Source organism: the organism of the source record quoted next, unplaced genomic scaffold, assembly GCF_019419815.1.
Source record: "Pyrus x bretschneideri cultivar Hongxiangsu unplaced genomic scaffold, Pyrus_bretschneideri_v1 Contig42, whole genome shotgun sequence".
Taxonomy (NCBI): domain Eukaryota; kingdom Viridiplantae; phylum Streptophyta; class Magnoliopsida; order Rosales; family Rosaceae; genus Pyrus; species Pyrus x bretschneideri.
The window spans coordinates 48679-66921 of NW_025999746.1; the positions used below are offsets into that span (position 1 = coordinate 48679).

At 36.6% G+C, this 18243-nt stretch overlaps 2 protein-coding genes across 3 annotated transcripts; one reads left to right on the top strand and one right to left on the bottom strand.

Moving 5' to 3' along the window:
* The first annotated feature begins 3617 nt into the window (after window positions 1-3617).
* On the top strand, window positions 3618-9238 carry LOC103935781. Of its 2 annotated transcripts, none has more exons than XM_048566654.1 (7): window positions 3618-4126; window positions 4449-4760; window positions 6111-6266; window positions 6405-6745; window positions 7098-7620; window positions 7834-7872; window positions 8407-9238. In XM_048566654.1, the coding sequence occupies exons 1-7, from the start codon at window positions 3946-3948 to the stop codon at window positions 8925-8927; spliced, it is 2073 nt and encodes a 690-aa protein (XP_048422611.1). In that variant the 5' UTR covers window positions 3618-3945; the 3' UTR covers window positions 8928-9238. The 2 variants fall into 2 exon arrangements, with proteins under 2 accessions (XP_048422611.1, XP_048422610.1); XM_048566653.1 differs by having other exon boundaries at window positions 3620-4126; window positions 7092-7620.
* Window positions 9239-15234: 5996 nt separating this feature from the next.
* Window positions 15235-16865, bottom strand: LOC125469422 (protein LURP-one-related 17-like). Its single transcript, XM_048566756.1, has 2 exons — window positions 16354-16865; window positions 15235-15751 (listed from the first exon to the last, which is right to left on the bottom strand). The coding sequence occupies exons 1-2, from the start codon at window positions 16639-16641 to the stop codon at window positions 15353-15355; spliced, it is 687 nt and encodes a 228-aa protein (XP_048422713.1). The 5' UTR covers window positions 16642-16865; the 3' UTR covers window positions 15235-15352.
* Between the last annotated feature and the right edge of the window lie 1378 nt (window positions 16866-18243).

Genomic DNA, 18243 nt, shown 5'->3' on the forward strand with positions numbered 1-18243 from the left:
AATAATATCTAGGGATTTACATGTTGGAGAAGATGTGGTGGAGGTGTGCGTGGCGGCCATTTTCGGCTGGTAAAATGACGCAGAGAGGTGAGAGAGAGAGAGAGAGGAGAGAGTTGAGAAGTAAGTCCGAGTTGGGGTTTGGGGGAGGACATGGCGGGTATTTTATTATTATTTTATTTTTGCATAGTTTGGTGGGTTTTTGAAATCATACATCTATTTTTTATTTTATTTTATTTTATTAAACGATATATCTTTATTTTATTAAACAATATATTTTGTTGGATTAAATTAGACGTTAGATTAATCACTGACGAGATTCGAACTCGCACTGTTATATAAGAACTCAACTGCTTTCCACTACTATAGTAAATGCCACTTGCCTATTTTATTTTTTCATACCAGTGATATTTGAGAAGTGTCTAAAAATTTTGACCATTAGATTCCTATTCATTGCATCCTTAAAAACGCAAATTTAATGATCTGTGTGTACCATTGCGAGTCATAAAGAAATCAAAATTCAAGAATGTGGTGTGTTATGATAAGTATTTTTAACCACTTCTAATGTGATGCCATAAATTATGTAGAAAGATTATTATCTTTATGAATTGTGATTTGGTTACAATTATGAGACTCGAATTCGTAATGCCAAGAATTTTTTGTTTCCTATATTTCGATCTTATTTGAATTTTCTTGCTAATTATGATCTAGAGAATTAACTCAACAAAGTGGTATATTCGATTTTTCACCCGCTATATATGCAATTTTCGTAAATATTTACACTACTAAATATGTGAAGAAATATGTCACATGGCTGGAATTAGTAAGACATTCGATTTCCGATTACGTTATCCTGATATTTGCGTGACATGCTAATGTAATTTCCTTTTATAAAATGATGCGTGCACATTGAATAATAATGACTCGTATTTCAAATCTTAAAATTCCAACTAATGCGACAATGTTATAAATAAGTCAAAGTTAGAGAGATAACCTTTTTAATGGTAGGTGCGAGGTAGATGTAATATGTCACACTAAAATATATCACAAGATGATAACAAATAAAAACAGAGGAATAGATGATGTTACTGATCTTTTTCTCTCGTTCTCTTCCTCTTAAATTTTATGTAACTTAAAAACATACGGAGTGCTCTATTTATAGAGCAACTCCAAACTGATTCATTAACTGCTTATTGAAGTTTACGACTCTTCCTTTGACAATACAATCTCTTTGTATTTACATATTCAACTTTCACTCTGCATGGGCATTGAAAACTTCTGCCCATGCTGAAAAATTCAGCTAATGAACTGTGGGCATTCATTACCCACCAGACTTTTCAACAAACAACAAGTTTTTTTGTTTATATTTTGCTTGCTCAATGATTGACTTTCATTTTCCTTTTGCATAGTTGCTTCATTATCTATTTTAAAGTTTGAGAAGAGTGTGTTTGTAGCTTAATTACAGTCTCAATCCGACGAGTGAACATCATAAAGAAGATAGAAGTAGAAAAAAATGAATAAGATGAAAATAGAGTTTTGCCGGAGTGTTGGGTGTCACACCAGAGTGATAGTTAAGGTAAATTTTATTTTTTGTTACTGTATAATGTTACACTATATTTGGATTAGGGAAATAAACATAAAATTTTGGTAAAAGTCAGAATTTATAAATTGACAGGCACCAATTCTCTTGTTTGGATTCATAAACATAGAAATTTAAAATTTCCGCATGGAAAAAAAACTTGGAATTTGGGACCTCCAAATCTCAAATTCAAATTTTATGTAAATAAGTGTCATTTCTCAATTTCTATGCTTGAGAGTTTAAAAATAACAAATTCCGTATTCAATTTTAGGGGTGGGCACGGTACGGTTCGGTACGGTTCCACCCCTAAATTGGAACCGAAACCGAAATATATTAATGGTTCGATTCGGTGCGGTTCCACTTAAATTTATTACTAGAACATTACGGTTCGGTCTACACCGGTTCCGATTCGATTCTTGCCGGTTTACGGTTCCTAATAATAAATTATTTGAACACCAAATCATTATGCATTCAAATACATCTTCTAAAACTGATTACATAAAGTTGCATACAACACATCTTTTTTAATGCAAATGTCTTTGTTAGTGGCACCAAGTCAACAAAAAGAGACAACTAAAATACATATGCACTGGTCAATCAGTCAACAAACAAAAAAATGATGAAGCAAATTGCAGGTTTTCAGACTTCAGAGAGCAAGCAAGAAGCAGCAGCTCTTGTACACAATTTTTCAACCTATTATACCATGACATGTGTGTATATATATAATTTATTTATTTATTATTAATAAAACGGTTCGGTTCGGTTCGGCCGGTTCTTGGTCATTCGAAACCGGAACCGGAACCAGTTTGAAAGGTTCGATTCGGTTTTTCACTCAAAGTTGACTTTTCTGGTCAACACGGTTTTTTTCGGGTTTTTTTCTTACGGTTCGATGCGGTTTTGCGGTTTGGCGGTTTTTATGCCCACCCCTATTCAATTTCATTGTTTTTTTAGGTTAACCAAACAAGAAAATTTACAAATTTTAGAAAATAAAATCTCGTTATTTCAATTTCCGTCATTTTTAAATTCCTTATTAATCTTAAATTTCTTCATCCAAACATAGTGTTAGTGAGTATTAGTGAAGGAGGAATAGGGGGTTCTTTTATTGGTTGTCAAATTTTTAATAGTAAATTTGTTCATTCATGCCACGTAAAAAAATTAACAGATTTAATGATAAAGTTTCAAAAAATAAAAAATAAAACGAAAATTGAGTTTCAAAAATTAAAATAGCACAATTTGAATAAGAAAAGAAGAAAATAAGCTTAAAATGGAATTTCATCAGACTTTTTGCTTTTCCTTTTCCATTTTCCACTTGACTTGACTTACCACCAACTCTACACATGCTTCTCTCTCATTGGTGCTCCCTTTGGATATGCCACCGCAAGCAATCCCCAATTTTCTCATGTAATTTGGATTGGATAATGCCACGTCATAAAAATAACCCCATACCCAACAACAAAGCATGTGTATTTTTTTTTTAGTACATTGATATTTTTACAATAGGAGAAAAGGAAAACAAAAGACTGGTGTTTTGAATCACCATCGTTATGTGTGCATTTTTTTCTCATCACTTCTGTTCATCATACACCTTATTATCTGATACGTGTTCTTTTAATTAACTACTAGCATATGGCACACTCAAAGTGTGTGAGATTTTTTTTTTATTTTTGTTTTTGAAATAGAAAGAGAGAGGAAGAGAGTGATAGATAATGTAGGAGTGGGAGATGTGTTTTTATTTTTTATTTTTTATATGTTAGGATTACTTGTAAATGAGGTTTTGAAAAAAAAAAGTAAAATTTGGTTGTGTGAAATTACATTTATGTCCCATATTTCTTATTCATGTTATGTTTTAATTAGAGAGGTAAATTAGTAGAGATAATTAATTTTTTTTTTATCAAAATTAGAAAATAAATATTTAAAATTAAAATAAATCATAATTAATTGAAAAGATACGTGGCAGAGAATGAGACGTCTAAATAAACATACATCATAATATTATGATAATGAGCAAAAGTGGTTGCCCGACGCTAGCCTTACCGGAATATTCCCCATTCACTTCCCGTTACCAAGCACACCTCACCCTTTCCCGAAAACTATAAATACTTCTCTTTCTTCACTCTTTCCTGTTCTTGCCCTAGCCTGGAAACCCCCATTTCGCCGCAACGTCCCCAATTTTCTCTCTCTTTCTCTCACTTTCTCGCACCAAATCCACAATTTCCGGCACATTTTCCCGAGAAAATTCGCCCAAATGGTCCTTCCCAGATCACTTTAGCTGATTCCTCCTCCTTATGGATCGCAGGGCGGTGTTCGGCGACTCCTGCTGTGAATCTATCGGCTGAGTCTTGTAAATTTATCGGTTGAGTGTTTAGGCGATGGAAGCGGTGGACTTGAGTTTTCCCGTGGATGTAGCCACCGTGCCGAAGTTTTTGGGTGTGGAGGCGCTTGTGAGAGCTGGGGTTACAGTCAAGGAGCTAGAACCTTGTGATTCGGACCGCGTTTCGGTTCGAGTTACCTCATACACCGAGGTTTGCAGCTCATCGTTGAGGGATAAAGGTGGTTTCTTGGCCTGTTTTCTTAGTTTTATTTGACATTTGAATTGTGGGTTTTATGTTTCTCTCTTGCTTTTAGTTGTATATTCACAAATTTAAGTTTTGAGGTTTGCTGTGATGGTTAGTTTTCGGAATTGCAGCTCATTATATTTCCCAATTTAAGCATTTCCTTTGATTTTCCTTGTTTATTTGTTACTTGTCTCCAATATTTGTAGTTTAGTTTTAGTCTAGTTTTCTTTCTAGGATTTCTTCATCTGGTTGTGTATATCGTTTTGTTACTGAAAAGTTTCGTAATTTTATGTACTGGGGAATGGTTATGTTCTCAGAGGTAACGAATGTGGTTAGTACTTCAGAGAATGAACCAATTAAGCTCGGTGATATGATGTGCCGGGGCAGCTATCAGGGTGAAGAATTGTCCAGGCATCTACATGGCAGGGGAAAAAATGGTTTTTTGTTGGATACTGGTGCTGATAGTGTACAGTTAGAACGGAAACCAGGAAAGTTGTCAAAATTGGGCAGTTTATCTAAGAGACCACGTGTTGCTCGATTTGAAGATCCAACGAGCCTTGTTGAAGTTGATGGGATAAAGGATATGTCATATAAGCTTGGATCTTTACTTATAAAGTGTGGTTCATCAGGTAATATATGTTTCTTTTGGAGCTGTGAATTAGTTATTTGACGTAAATGCTTGTTTATTATCATCAGGATTCCAAATTAAAAAAACTGACCCGGGAAAGTCTTTTAAGATGGCAGATGCCATCTGTGGTTTATTCACATGTGAAATTTTAATTGGTCTGTATTTATTAGTCACTTAAATGTTAGATTAGTAATTTTTCGCCTATTGTGTTTTTTATTTTCTCTGGAGTTGTTTAATGCGGCGAATGTAAAATTTTCTTGGCTGGAAAGTCCACTTTATTGTCACAGTTCTTGATGTTGGGGAAAATTAAGATTCCCGGACAGCTCCTACTGCTGTTGGCCACATCAACATCATCTAGCTATTGTCAGTCTGTTGCTTAACATCAGAGTATTATGGTGAGGTAAATATTTTTCTTAGTGAAGCATAGGTAACGGAGATTCCGGAATGAAAATATTGCATGAGGATAATATTCCAATACTAAAACTGTCCAAACCCACTCAAAATATTTACTGTCAACAATATATATATTATTAACCAAACCTCTTGTCAATTTCCCATGTAAGCTCGTAGGTGTGTGATATTTTGATAACCAATTATATACAAGCTCTGGATGTAGAGGCATTTTTTCCTATTTAAAAATATTGTTAAACATTAGCGGTTATTTAGCACATGGATCATTTTGACGTTTGTTCAATAGCTGAACTGAAACGTTTTTAACTTCTGAACCTTCGCAATGGAACTTTAAAAGGTAATCGAAGGAATAGAAATTACGATATTTCCTTCCGATGACTGAGGATGCAATATTGTCTGAGACTTTTTCAAGCAAATTAGAATGCTGTGGAATTACATTTTCTGGGTCCATAATCTTCTTTCTGCATATTCTTTTATTCCTTAAAGTTTAATTGATGTACCAGTTCTCATTCTTTGAGAGTAAAAAATTTATGCCCGGCTAGTTTCTTTAGGCCTCATTTAATCACTAGCTTTGGATTGCGATGGACAACCCAATATATTCATGGTACGTTGAAGGAACAAATGAAATAAGTTTCCTTCGTGTCAGATCTCCTTCTAATCCTCCCAAATGTGGCCTTTGGGTGCTAGTTCTACGTGTCCATTGTATCTTCCAGGACTTTTCTTCTTTTATATTAACTGTTAATTTTATTTGAGTGGTTCGAAATTTTAAACCTTAACTTGCAAGTGATGTCTCCAAAATGCATGCTTTGATTTTCTATGGCCATAATGCTATACTTAACCACACTGCGTGTCCCATTAAATGTGTTGGATTTTCCTTTTCATGGATTTTAAGGGTTTCTGCTGAGAGCTATTCTGTTCCTTTCTGTGTTATACATTCCAGATAAGACTCAGTTGGTGAAACAAAAGAACAACTCTACAAGCAAGCGAGGTGAAAAGAGAAATCTCAAACTTCCTGCAAAGACTAAACACGACTCCTTCTCTGTAAAGCCTGGTTTGGCAAGCTTCAGTTCAGCTGCTGGTGGAAACAACTTTTATGGTATGACATTCCACAAAAGCCAAATTCCTTCCTTCAATGTATCATGACCTCCTTAAAGGAGTGTATTTGTTCCATTATTACCGGACTATCAATGTGCATACTGTGCAAAAATTAAATTGTAATTTAAATGAATGTCAGGAGTACATGGCCTTAAGTCAGATAATCATGATGTTACACAGCTGGTAGACGATGTGCCACTGAATGATCTCCTTGATGGGACATACAAGTGTCCTAGCTTAGGCAGGGGAAAAGGGAAGAGACCAGCAAATGTGAATGATAGTTTTCTGCATGCAGTTAAAAAGGCTTGTTCTACCCTTCAGCAACCGAGGTCTGTTCAGCCCCAACTTAATGCTGAAGTAGACAGCAATCCTGACAAGATAATGTCGCCATGGCTGTTATGCACAACTTCTGTTGTAGCTTCTGGTGTCGATAGTGATAAAGGAGAGCCATTCATCACAGGTTTGTCTTCATGTAATGAGGTCAGTGATCAGTGGTAATGGAAGATTTATTAGCCCTGGAGAAAACTTTCATTTTTTTAACCTGTTTGATTAAACTAGAAGTTTAAGGATTACGTGGCAAATCATGCAAAAGGTATTCTTCAGGGTAATGATTATTTGGATTGGTCTTGTGAATCCAGTATAGACATGCTGCTGGACCTAACTGGAGTTTGGGTTCCTTGTGTGAGCATTTGCACACTTTAGTTATTAGTCTTAGGCTCCACTCACAAGGATTTTAATTCTGTTGTCCAGCTGCTAGAGTTTATTTCAATCATATTATTAGTGATGAAACTACTAATGATTGATGATGTACGTTTCTTTTTTGTAGGTACAGGATTCACATAGAAAGCCTGACGCTCCTGCTAATCCCCTTGATTTGCCATTGTGTCAACCTAAGTATGTCTTGGAACGCTTGGGCCTTCCTCCACCCAAGGATTTGGAATCTTTGCTTTTGGATGCTGCAAAACCTGCTTCATCTTCAAGAAATACTCCTGATCCATGTTCGGGCAGACAAATATCTCGCCGAGCAAGCTTGCCTCCTTTTTCATGGTCACATACTTCTAATGGGCACTGTAGAACCAGTTCCGATGCGGCCAAACAGTCCACAAGCAGGGGTACATGCCAAGGCCGATGGCTAAGAATAGAGAGGAATATTCTTAGTTCATTGTGGGTTGCCACTAGTAATTTGACAGACTTGGAGTCACTCAGCTATAATCAAAGTCTAGTTCCTTCTGCAAGGCTAAAAGTGGCTGGTTCCCACGATAAAGTTTGCCCATCCATATCTGTTAGTCTTCCTCTGTGTCAACAAGATTCGTTATCTAACGCAACATGTCTGAAAGATTCCTACATTCCGCAAGGTAATTTATTTACATTTTGTTTCTCCAAGGGGAATGCCGGCATGAGTTTGAGTTATATACTAAAACTTCAATAAGTTACATTGGTTGCTGGAAATATTTACCATCTCTATCAGTCCTACTTGGGACATTGCCTTTTATAAGTTTTGGAAATGTTATCAGTCCCACTACTTGGGACATTGCCTTTAATAAATTTTTGTTCTGTTGGAAATGCAGAATCTGGAGGCAAGCTGAAGCAGATGGGAGATTGTAACGGTACAGCTTCCTCTTTGTAGCCTCTCTTTATGCTTCTTGTATGTATGGTGTAATGCATGTGTTTGGGGCTTGGGTTGGTGGAGTGATATGCATAAAGGAGGTATCGAGGAAGATGACAAAGAATGACAATTGAATATTGGCACTAAAATTCATTCCCAAGAGGCCTACCTTGGGTTATACCAAGTCACAGGAGCAAACTGAGTAGATATCTCATCCTTGTAGTATAACGTGATCTAGCTGAGGCGTAGATTAGCTCTTTGGCTGATATTTTCCCAATTAAGTGTCATGAGATGTGCCAAACAATGCATAATATATGCTTGAAATGGAAAAGTAAATAAATCTGATAGGCTAAAGCCTCGTTAGGAAATAGGAACTGAATGTCAGGTCCATCAATTGCACAATTATGTATTTTATCATTCTTGGCTTAAAAAAGAATTTAGCCGTATCCTACTCTGTGTGCACTTCATTTCTATTTTCTGCTTCTGCAGCTTTGCTTTTGTGCTTTTCTTAGTGAGATGCTTTTTGTTTGTTCAGATGGGCATTGTCCAAAAGTATTAAGTGCTGCTCGAACACTTTGTGACATGGCAACTCGTCCCTCAAGGAAAAATCCAGATGGAATCATAAGGTGGCCAAAGAAGCCTTCGCAAAAAGCCATGAAAGCTCGGAAGTTGAAATCAATTGAGAAACCTGAAGAAGCATATGGAACATCAGTTGCAGTATCTGGGTCCGACAATCCTGGGAGAAGCGTGGATCGGATGCTGCCTCCAAAGAAGCCCAAGCTCTCCTTGAATGATGATAAAAGGGATTTCAATAATTTTAGTTCTGTAAGGAAAGGACCAATAAATTGGTCTACGCCCAGATCAAGTAGGTCATCACCTAGCAGATCAATTAAGGGGTCAATTGTGGACATTAGACATTCGACAGCGGATGTAGTAAAGCATTCCTATATGATGCCACCACCAGGTCGGGTTCCAGCAAAGACTTCAAACAGACAAGCGAAGCAAGGAAAGTTATTGGTAACGGAATGGAACCGAGGAAGGGACCGGCTAGACTGATGAGTATCGGCCTCAATCGGGTTTAAGATTTATTCCTACTGACAAGGTTCGTCATTTAACCTGATGTCTCTGAGGATTTATTGGAAATAGTTGATTTGTACATATCATGCCCTAGGTGGAATAGGGAAAGGTTGCAAGGGTTTAGTTTTAGGAGGAGGATGAATAGGAATTTTATGTCGTAACAAAGAATACCACTAGACTGTAGTACTAAGTGGCAAGTTTTAATTCGATGTTAGATATTGTGACAACGGAGAAAAACATGTGTGGGGCTCGGCTTGCCACTGGATTATGCTGAGCGACATTACAATCCATTCAAAACTTGTCATTTGTTAGAATAAAAGTTTTAGAATGTTAACATAAAAACCTAGCTAAAAAGATTATTCAAAACTAAAACAGAAAATAGAAAAATAAACGCATACCCCATCACCAGTACATGTCCACGGCAATCCAACTACCAAACCTCTCCCATTCCATCGGAATCGTACCTGTATTGTTCTTATTTTTTGCTCTCTCGCCATTCATTTATGGTCTTCCTTCAATTCGTAGAAGGCTTCTATTGACCTGTACACTCCTTGAAAAAAAAATGGACTTCTTTAATAATGGGGCAAGAGTTCTCTGAATCTATCTTTTAATCCCCTCTTTTTCTTCAGCCACTATGTATTGCTTGCTTCCCATGATCTGCAGTTGCAGACAACCCATGAAAATACACTATTGATATATATATATAGAGGAAGCTTTTAAGGGAAGGGATCCTCATTTAAAAAAAAAAAAATGAGAATATCCTCTCGACCGTTAGATTTGACTTTAATGAAATCATATGGTTGAGATTCTGTGGCCTGTGATTTAATTTCAACCACATAATTTCATTAAAGTCAAATCTAACGGTCAAGAGGGGTATCCCCATTTTTTTTTTAAAAATGAGGATCCGTTCCCTTAAAGGGTCTGTATAAATATATATATATATATATATATATATATATATATATATATATATCTATATCTAGGTATGTGAGTATTAATGGATTTAAATGATGGGGTAGGTTGGTGAGGACGAGGGGAGGGATGAGGTGCACTTGAAAAGTCTTTTTACTTTTGGTTTTCCATTTTAATTAACTAATCAATTACATAATAATTTTTTTTTAATTTCTCAAGAAACAATTAAACTTAATAAGGACAGTCATTCGTCGGTTTGGTTTAACATATGGCAAGTTATAAATAGATAATAGTGCCACTCAACATGATCTAGTGGCAAGTTGAGTCCTAAACAAATATTTCTCTTTAGTTTTTGGTTAGAGGGCCTCATGAAACTAGAATCAGTATCATTTTTAGTTCCTTATCTGATGTGCAAAATTTCTCCAAATAGGAAAAGTGTGTTTCAATCTGCATTTGCATTTTCATTTAAAATTTGTATTTATCTTTAACAAAGTTGTTTGCTTGCAATCAAGGACACGGATGGGCGCGGGTGGTTGGGTCCATTTTTGGTGGATTCGGACTCGAACTTGTTTTTTTATGAACGAGTCCGAGCTGGTTTTGGGTTTATTTATTTTATTGGTGGAATTGGCGCATTTGGATCTGTTTGATAAGGTCGAATTCTTATGGGTCAAACAGATCTGTTTTCAATTATATGTCGTATAACAAAACAAAAATATAAGGGTTAATCTCAGTTTACTACCCTTAAGTTTCGTGGTTTTCAACATTTGGTACACGAAGTTTTTTTTCGTCCCAGAGTTATACCTAAAGTGTTAATTTTGGGATAGTCTCATACATTCGTTAGTCTAGCTGTTAAGTCTCTTGTTAACTGATGATGTGGTGCCCATGTGGACAATGATTGGACGCCACGTGGTATTAAAAAAATAAAAAAAGTAAACCTTCTTCTTCGACTACCCCTTTCTATCTCCACCATACCTCTCCTAACCCCCACCCTTCTTTTCCTCCTCCTTATCTTGCACCCCAACCCACCATGTCCTCACCCATCGAACCCAAATCCCCAAAGTTCCCACTGCCCTCAACACCAAATTAGACCCAGGCACCAATTCCCGATCCAGTTGAAGTTTTTGCTCCAGACCTTGGACCAGCGGACTCTCCACCACCATGAAAACATGAAAGTTGTAGATGCAGCGTGACTGGGTTTTGTTTTGGCATCGTGATAAGGATCTCCAGCAGCCGATCTTTGATGTGAGATGCATGCAACGGCCTTGGATCTCCGACAGCCATGACCTCGAAAGGGTGGTAGTCGGCGTTTGTTGCAGTTGGGGTAATAGTCGGCGTCGCATCCTCTTTCTCTCCGCCAGTGTCCTCTCCAACTCCATCGCTGTAATCAGCTGCCGATTCGCCTTTTCATTGGCTTGGCTGCTTTGCAGCGTGGGCTGCAGATTAGGTCGTGCACCAAGTGGACGAGGCTTGAGCCTGCACTGTTTGGGCAGCGGCTTGGGCTGCTTTTAGCACCTGGGCTTGTTGCTGCAAAGTGGCTTGGGCTTAGGCTTGTGGCTGCCTCGCTACTCGCTGCTCATTGTGGGCTTACTGCCATGGAGCTAGCCCACTCCCCACTGCCACGGTGGTCCCTATGGCTGCCATGGTGGTGGTGCTCCGTGGTGGCAAAGTTGATCATCTTGCCATCACTTTGGGCCTCGTGGATCGTCGTGGTGGGGCTACGTCTTGTCCTCCATCATTTGATCTAGATCTTTGGAACGTAGGAAGTTTCGTTCGTCGTGGTTTCCGAATTTTCCGTCATTGTATTTTTTCCTCACCTCTATTCAAAGAATTAAAAAAAAATCTAGTATAAAGAAAGTATGAAAAATTTACGAACAAACGAGAAACAAGAAACTTTGAATGCGAGAGTCTTCTAAGAACGTGTGAATTAAACTCTCAATGAAAGCACTAATAAGGACAAGAGTCTCACGTGCCCACAATGAATGCGGGGAGGGGCTTTAGCCGAAGAACCTCCGATGCCAAAGTTAGAATTTTGAGAGAAAAATGTTTGCAGAATTTTGAGAGTATAGCAAGAGAATTGGAATTTGGTTTTGGAGAGAATGAGGTAGTATTTATAGGGTGTGGCCAGCCCCTTTAGGAGGAGGACGACCGGCCACTTGATTGGTATTTTGGGTGAGGTTCATGATTTGTAGCTAATTAGGAATAATTGAATAATAAATCAATTAATTAGCTAATTAATAGAATAATTTCCTAATTGATTAGCTAATTAATATAATAAAATAGGAATGATTTGGGAGTTATCTTGTGGAGAGGATTGGATGAGGATGGATGAAATATGTTTTGAATTATTACCTATTTTGGGCATTTTTAACTTGGTTGAGGGATGATTGCCCACTGCTCGCGCATAAGAATCTCAGTGTGCCTCGAGGGTAATTTTGTCCTTTTCACTCAAAAATCCACATGTTGCCTTATGCTTATTTTTGGCTCCACAACACCCAATAATTGTCCACATGGGCGCCACATCATTAGTTAATTGGAGACTTAACAACCAGACTAATGGATGTATGAGATTGTCCCAAAATTAACACTTTAGGTATGACTCTGGAATGAAAAAAACTTCATATACCAAATGTTGAAAACCACGAAACTTGAGGGTAGTAAACTGAGATTTACCCAAAATATAAACAATCTCTGTGTTTCGGTTATAAATGAATTACGTCTAACAAAGTCAATGCCAACAAATTTTCCTAGGGCATTGAATGGACTCTTAAGACTCTTTGTTTGAAGAAGTTTGATCGTAGTTTTACTTCTTAGGGTTTGATGGTTGTTTTACTTCTTCTTAGGGTTAGATATAGATGAAATTACGGATCATAGGCTTCATTGTAAACTATTAATAAAATAACAAGTGCTAAGACAACATTTAAACGATTAGGGCTAGGTCACCAAAATAAAAATAAAAATATGGACTTAGTTTTGGACTCGTATTTACACAAGCCTAGCCCAATTGAGACTATTTTGAAAATTAAAAGTAATAACTAGATAGTTTCATATCGGGTCGGTAATACGGTCTAGATCTACGAGTCTAAATACCGGTATACCAACCTCTAATCAGGATGACATGAAAAGAAAAAAAGGATGACAACTTTTTAACTAGCCTCTGAATTGGGGTTTTAACTTTGTTTTTGGTAACTAGTTGAGGGGCTCATCAAACATTCTTCTATAATGATGAGACCGGCTAACTTTGAAGTCTCTATTTATGGTCATTTTTGCAAAATATTAGTGAATTTGGAAATGATTGAGGCTTCTAATTGTGATAAAAAAAATTGACAGTCATAGTGTTCTAATAAAAATTGAAATTCCGTAACGAGAGTTAAATGGATGAATAGTTTTAATTGAAATGATTTTTTCTTAAACAACCTAAAACTATATATAATGACTAATGAGTGGTAAATTTTTTAAAACAAGTGATATTACTATTTTAATTACCTTAGAGGGAGGGGACGTTTTGAACACAAAACAATACGTTGAAGAACATATCCTAACCAGCAGAAATATCCAACACTTACCTGATAAGTAATACATTCAATTTAAAGATCATACATATTCAGGCTTGAGTTGGCAAACCATTAAAACAATATTTGTAATTTAACAACATAAAATTCTAATATGCATGGGGATATGGATAATGGGTTCCCAAAAAGTTTTATCATGCCAAATAGTAATTGTCGGTCGTTGATTCTTTTTCAGTGGTTGTTCCTATTCATATTTTGACAACATATATACCAGCTCATTACAAGAGATCATCTTACGATTAAACTATAATTTATTAGATCATACTTGCACCCTCAGTGGTGGAATGCAAATATCACATCTCCTGTGAATTAATGTTCAGTATAGATTTTATATTCGAAATTTTATTCAGTTTCTTAGTCTTCGTTCGAAGATCATATCTATAAAAAGATATGTTAGAATCGGGAATTGTTTTGTCATTCAAATGTATATTTGTTGATTCTAAAAACTACCAAGCCTACATGACGCACAGGCCAAGTAACTAATGAGCTAACTACGTCATTCGGTTGATGCGGGGCGTGCCAACTTGTCGGCCGAGCTCGGCCGAGGAGTAAAATTTGTTGATGTTGCATTGAGTGCGTTGCTAACTTCTTGATCTTGCGACTGTGGCTGAGGAAGGAACACGTCTCGGCCATTGGGTTCTAGAGCCTGAAGACAAGGCTGCTAGTTCTGCGAAGTTCACGAACCGTCGACGCCGGGTTCGGTTATGGTGATTATATTCATAAGAGTATAAGCACGTCGAACTGGCTCCCAATTATACGGACACAGGTACTCAAAAGAGATGTACATCTTGATGGTAAATGTGGTTCGGCCGTTAGAATGCCGAACTCTGAAACTCACTTGTGAGTATCCAATTATAAATTCACTCGGTGTTCAATGTATCGAATGTAGTAACTTGTAACACCTCACTTCGCCGAGAAGGCTAGTGAGATGACCTCTGCCAATAAGGATTCAAAAACCCTTCTCGACATAGACTTGGATAGGTAACCAATCGGCCTTGATGCAGTGTTGTTTATCCAAATTGAAGGTGCTCCTCGGTCGGCTGATTCTACGGCAACAGTGTTGTTTATCTAAACTGAAGATGTTCGCTGGTTGCCTTCACAGTGCTGCTTATCCAAACTGAAGATGTGTTGGCGGAAAAAGAAAAAAAAAAAAATCTCAAAGTCTTTGAGAGGTTTGCGCAGAGCAATTTATGTGTTGAATTGGAGGAGGCTTTGAATGGTGCACTCTGCTCTCTATTTATAGCAACAAATCCTCCTTACGATCGAGTTAAAACCATACTCGGATCCAAACTTCTTATTCTGATCTAGCCTTATCTCGACCAATCCTACTCCTATTAGGACTTTGAACTCAACCCCCTTTTCAGGCCGCATTCATTTATAGGCTTAAATGCCCTCATCTGGCTAAGAATCCTCATTGCATTAGGACTCCTTATCATACTAGGACTTCAACCCATCTGCTCTTATCCAAATCACTCATTCTTGCAATAGGACTTGACCGCCCTAACTGAGCGGCTTATAACCACCAGACAACCCATAGTACATTTGAAAAAGCTTTGGGCCGAACATAAACCTACGCTCGGCCCAATTATATTATTTTGGGCCCAAACAATATTATAATTGAATGCTTTATCATGAATATGTTGTACAACGTCGATTTGTTTCACACAAATGATGGCTAAATAATCTTCGATTTCAAATGAATTTTTCTACGTATGATCTTTACATGAAAATTAAAAAGCTAAACGAAACAGATTATAACATTTATAAGATGAAAATATTTTACTCACGATGAGTGGGATATGTGCATTCCATATTATCCTTATTTGTTGAGATCTCTTCAGTAGTAATTGACATAAGGACTTGTATGGAAAACCATATTTCGTCCAACATAAATACATATCAATGAATTGATAGAAAATAAACCTAAGAAAACAACTGATCTAATACTAATACAAGAGCCATTGCAAGTCCAGAATCAAAGCCAGAATGCACAATTAAATGAAAAACATCTAATCCATAAGAAACACCTCCAATATTTGGTTCCTTTCTCTTGATCTCAGCTACCACATTCCTCGACTCATCTAATACCTTGCATGATCTGTGCGTGAAAGAACCTTCAATCATATATGTATGTCTTTTGTGGCCACATGCCTCTCGATACACATAAGCAAGTATACTCCTGGGATTGGTATTTAGCATGTTCTTGTTCTTCCTCACGTAAAACGTTGGCATACTTTTTGATGCTGCAAATGTTGATCTTATTGGGCAACAATTGCCAGCTTCCCCGTCGTGCACAAACCAAGTATCAATTAGATTAAGCTTCTGCAAGGCAAAATAGTTAGTTAAGAATCGAGATCAAGCACAATTGTTCTTTCACTACTTTATTCTTATATATTTGTTTAATTTATGAGTATATACAAGCTCAAAAAATGTTTTTTTTTTTTTTAACAGTCTGGCAACATAAATTTCTGTATCTTATGATATGCAAGACTCATGTTGAGTCACATGGCAATCAAGGAAATCATGGTCACACATGTACCCTTAGATTTGATATCAAGGGTGGAGAATATACAATTGTGATTTTAGTGTTTGGTGACCTTGTATACTAAATCACCACACCAGCACCAAGTGACTAAGAGAACAGATGTAGACTAAGCTTCTGCCAAGCAAAACTGATGCCAAGATCAAACAATTTTGTTTTTTTAACTCTCTTTTATTATAGATACATGAATTTAATATCAAGATAAAGAATAAAAAATGCGTTTTAATTTCAAACTTGATATAAAAAACGATTGAGGGTGACCATGTATACTTGGTCACCAGCCATCAGATGACCAAGAGACTGGTGTATATTTTCACACTCACACACACACACACACACACACACACACAATTACGATGTATACAATTGGAAATATATTTACCTTTCGGCGACGCATTGTGAGGACAGACTTTCCAGAGCCATCCATGAGAATGACTTCCTCAGGATGTCCGACGTAGTTGTCCACTCGATAAACAAGATCTCCATTTGTATCGATGACTGTGAACCCTTTACAGCTAATTAGAAGGGATTTTCTCCACACTGTTAATGATGTGCAAGCCCCGGAAGTACTGTTATCAGTAGCCTTGTAATCTTGGTGGTCATGCTGTTCTTGATGATTATGCACAGACCTGGTCCTAGACAAAGATTTCCACATACGAACAATCTTCATTATTGATCTCTCTCTCTCTCACTCTCTCTCTCTCTCTCTCTCTCTCTCTACTAAATGGTAAACCTTAAGCAGGTTAAGGAAGCAGATACTTATAGCCTGAGAATGTTTGAGATATTAATGGTCTTACTAGAAGTAGAAAAATTCTGCGTTTTGTACAGAAAAGCTGTATGAACAATCCCCCTTGCAGTTAATCACGCAATATACATTCTGCTGTGGGGCATTTTAAATTCATAATTTTATTGTGTACATCTATTGCATGAAACTTAACACTTTGTCGTATCATATTGGTCGTCACAAGCATGACACGTGTAGATCTGAATGAGTGAGATCTGGGTTGTGCGTTTATATAAAATAAACTGTGAAAGAGACAACTTGCCAGAAAAGTCATTGCTGGTTTCCTAGAGGATTAATTCATATACTAATTGGTGATTAGCATAATCAGCATCAGAAAGGTGACACGTATATGTTTTCTTAGGTGGTCTCCGATATTTCAACTTTTCTCTTTTGATTGTAGAGTTAGGTTTGTTTTTATTTAATCGGACATTCATGGGCACGAGACAAAGATGGGAACCATAAAAGTTAGGCAGGGAACAGCTTGCACGGAGGCGTGAAACCGTGAAACCGTGAAACCCAGGAACATTGTTGCTCAAGTTATTTCCGTGACCATTTATTCAAACTAATATTACAGTTTTTTTTTATTTTATTTTTATTTTTATTTTTTTTAAATACATTAACTTTATATACAAACATTTACAAATTAACGACCTTTTAGATGATCCAATGATTTTTACTCTTTCTTCCTCACACACTATTGTTTATATTTTGTCTTCAAACTGAAAAAATCAAATAAGAAAGATAACGGACAAAAATGAATATAAGCGTGCAGAAAAAAAAGTATGTAGAAATCATTTCTTATATAGAATTTCTTTGTGCACACCATACCACACACAACCTCAAAGTGGAGTCCAGCACTCACTATGTCGAATATATCATTCAGTAGGCCATGATAATAGTATTTCCAAGCCTTCGTATTTTAGAGAATGCAATGTAGAAATACCCATAGTTTATTGCTTATCTCATAAATTATGATCAAATGCGTTTTACTAATTGGCTATGAAAAATGTTTTGGGCTCGTTTAATAACATTTGCTTTTTAATTTTGGTTTGGGTTATTTTATACACACCCCACATTTTATTGACTACACCCTACATACTTAATACACTTCACGTTTACTTAGGGGAAAGAAGGAACAAAGAAGAGTGGATGAAAGATGGTGTGTGTGCTTTATGTAAGAAAAGTACAAGTAAAGGCAGACAAAACGAGAACTAAAAACCAAAAACCAAAAATTATTCTGAATTGTTTTCACTTTCAAGATTTTATTTTTATTTATTCTTTCTTATTTCTCCCCTATTTATTATAACACTTCTTCCTCCCTCATTTCTCCTATACAATTTTCTCTTATCTCAAAAAAAAAAAAAAAAAAAAAAAAAAAACTAAAACTAAAATAAAAATGTTTATCATAAGGGACTTTAGTCCTTAGTGTTGTTCACTATTTGATAGGAGCATATTTATGCGACTTAGTTTGCTTGTTTTCGTACATTT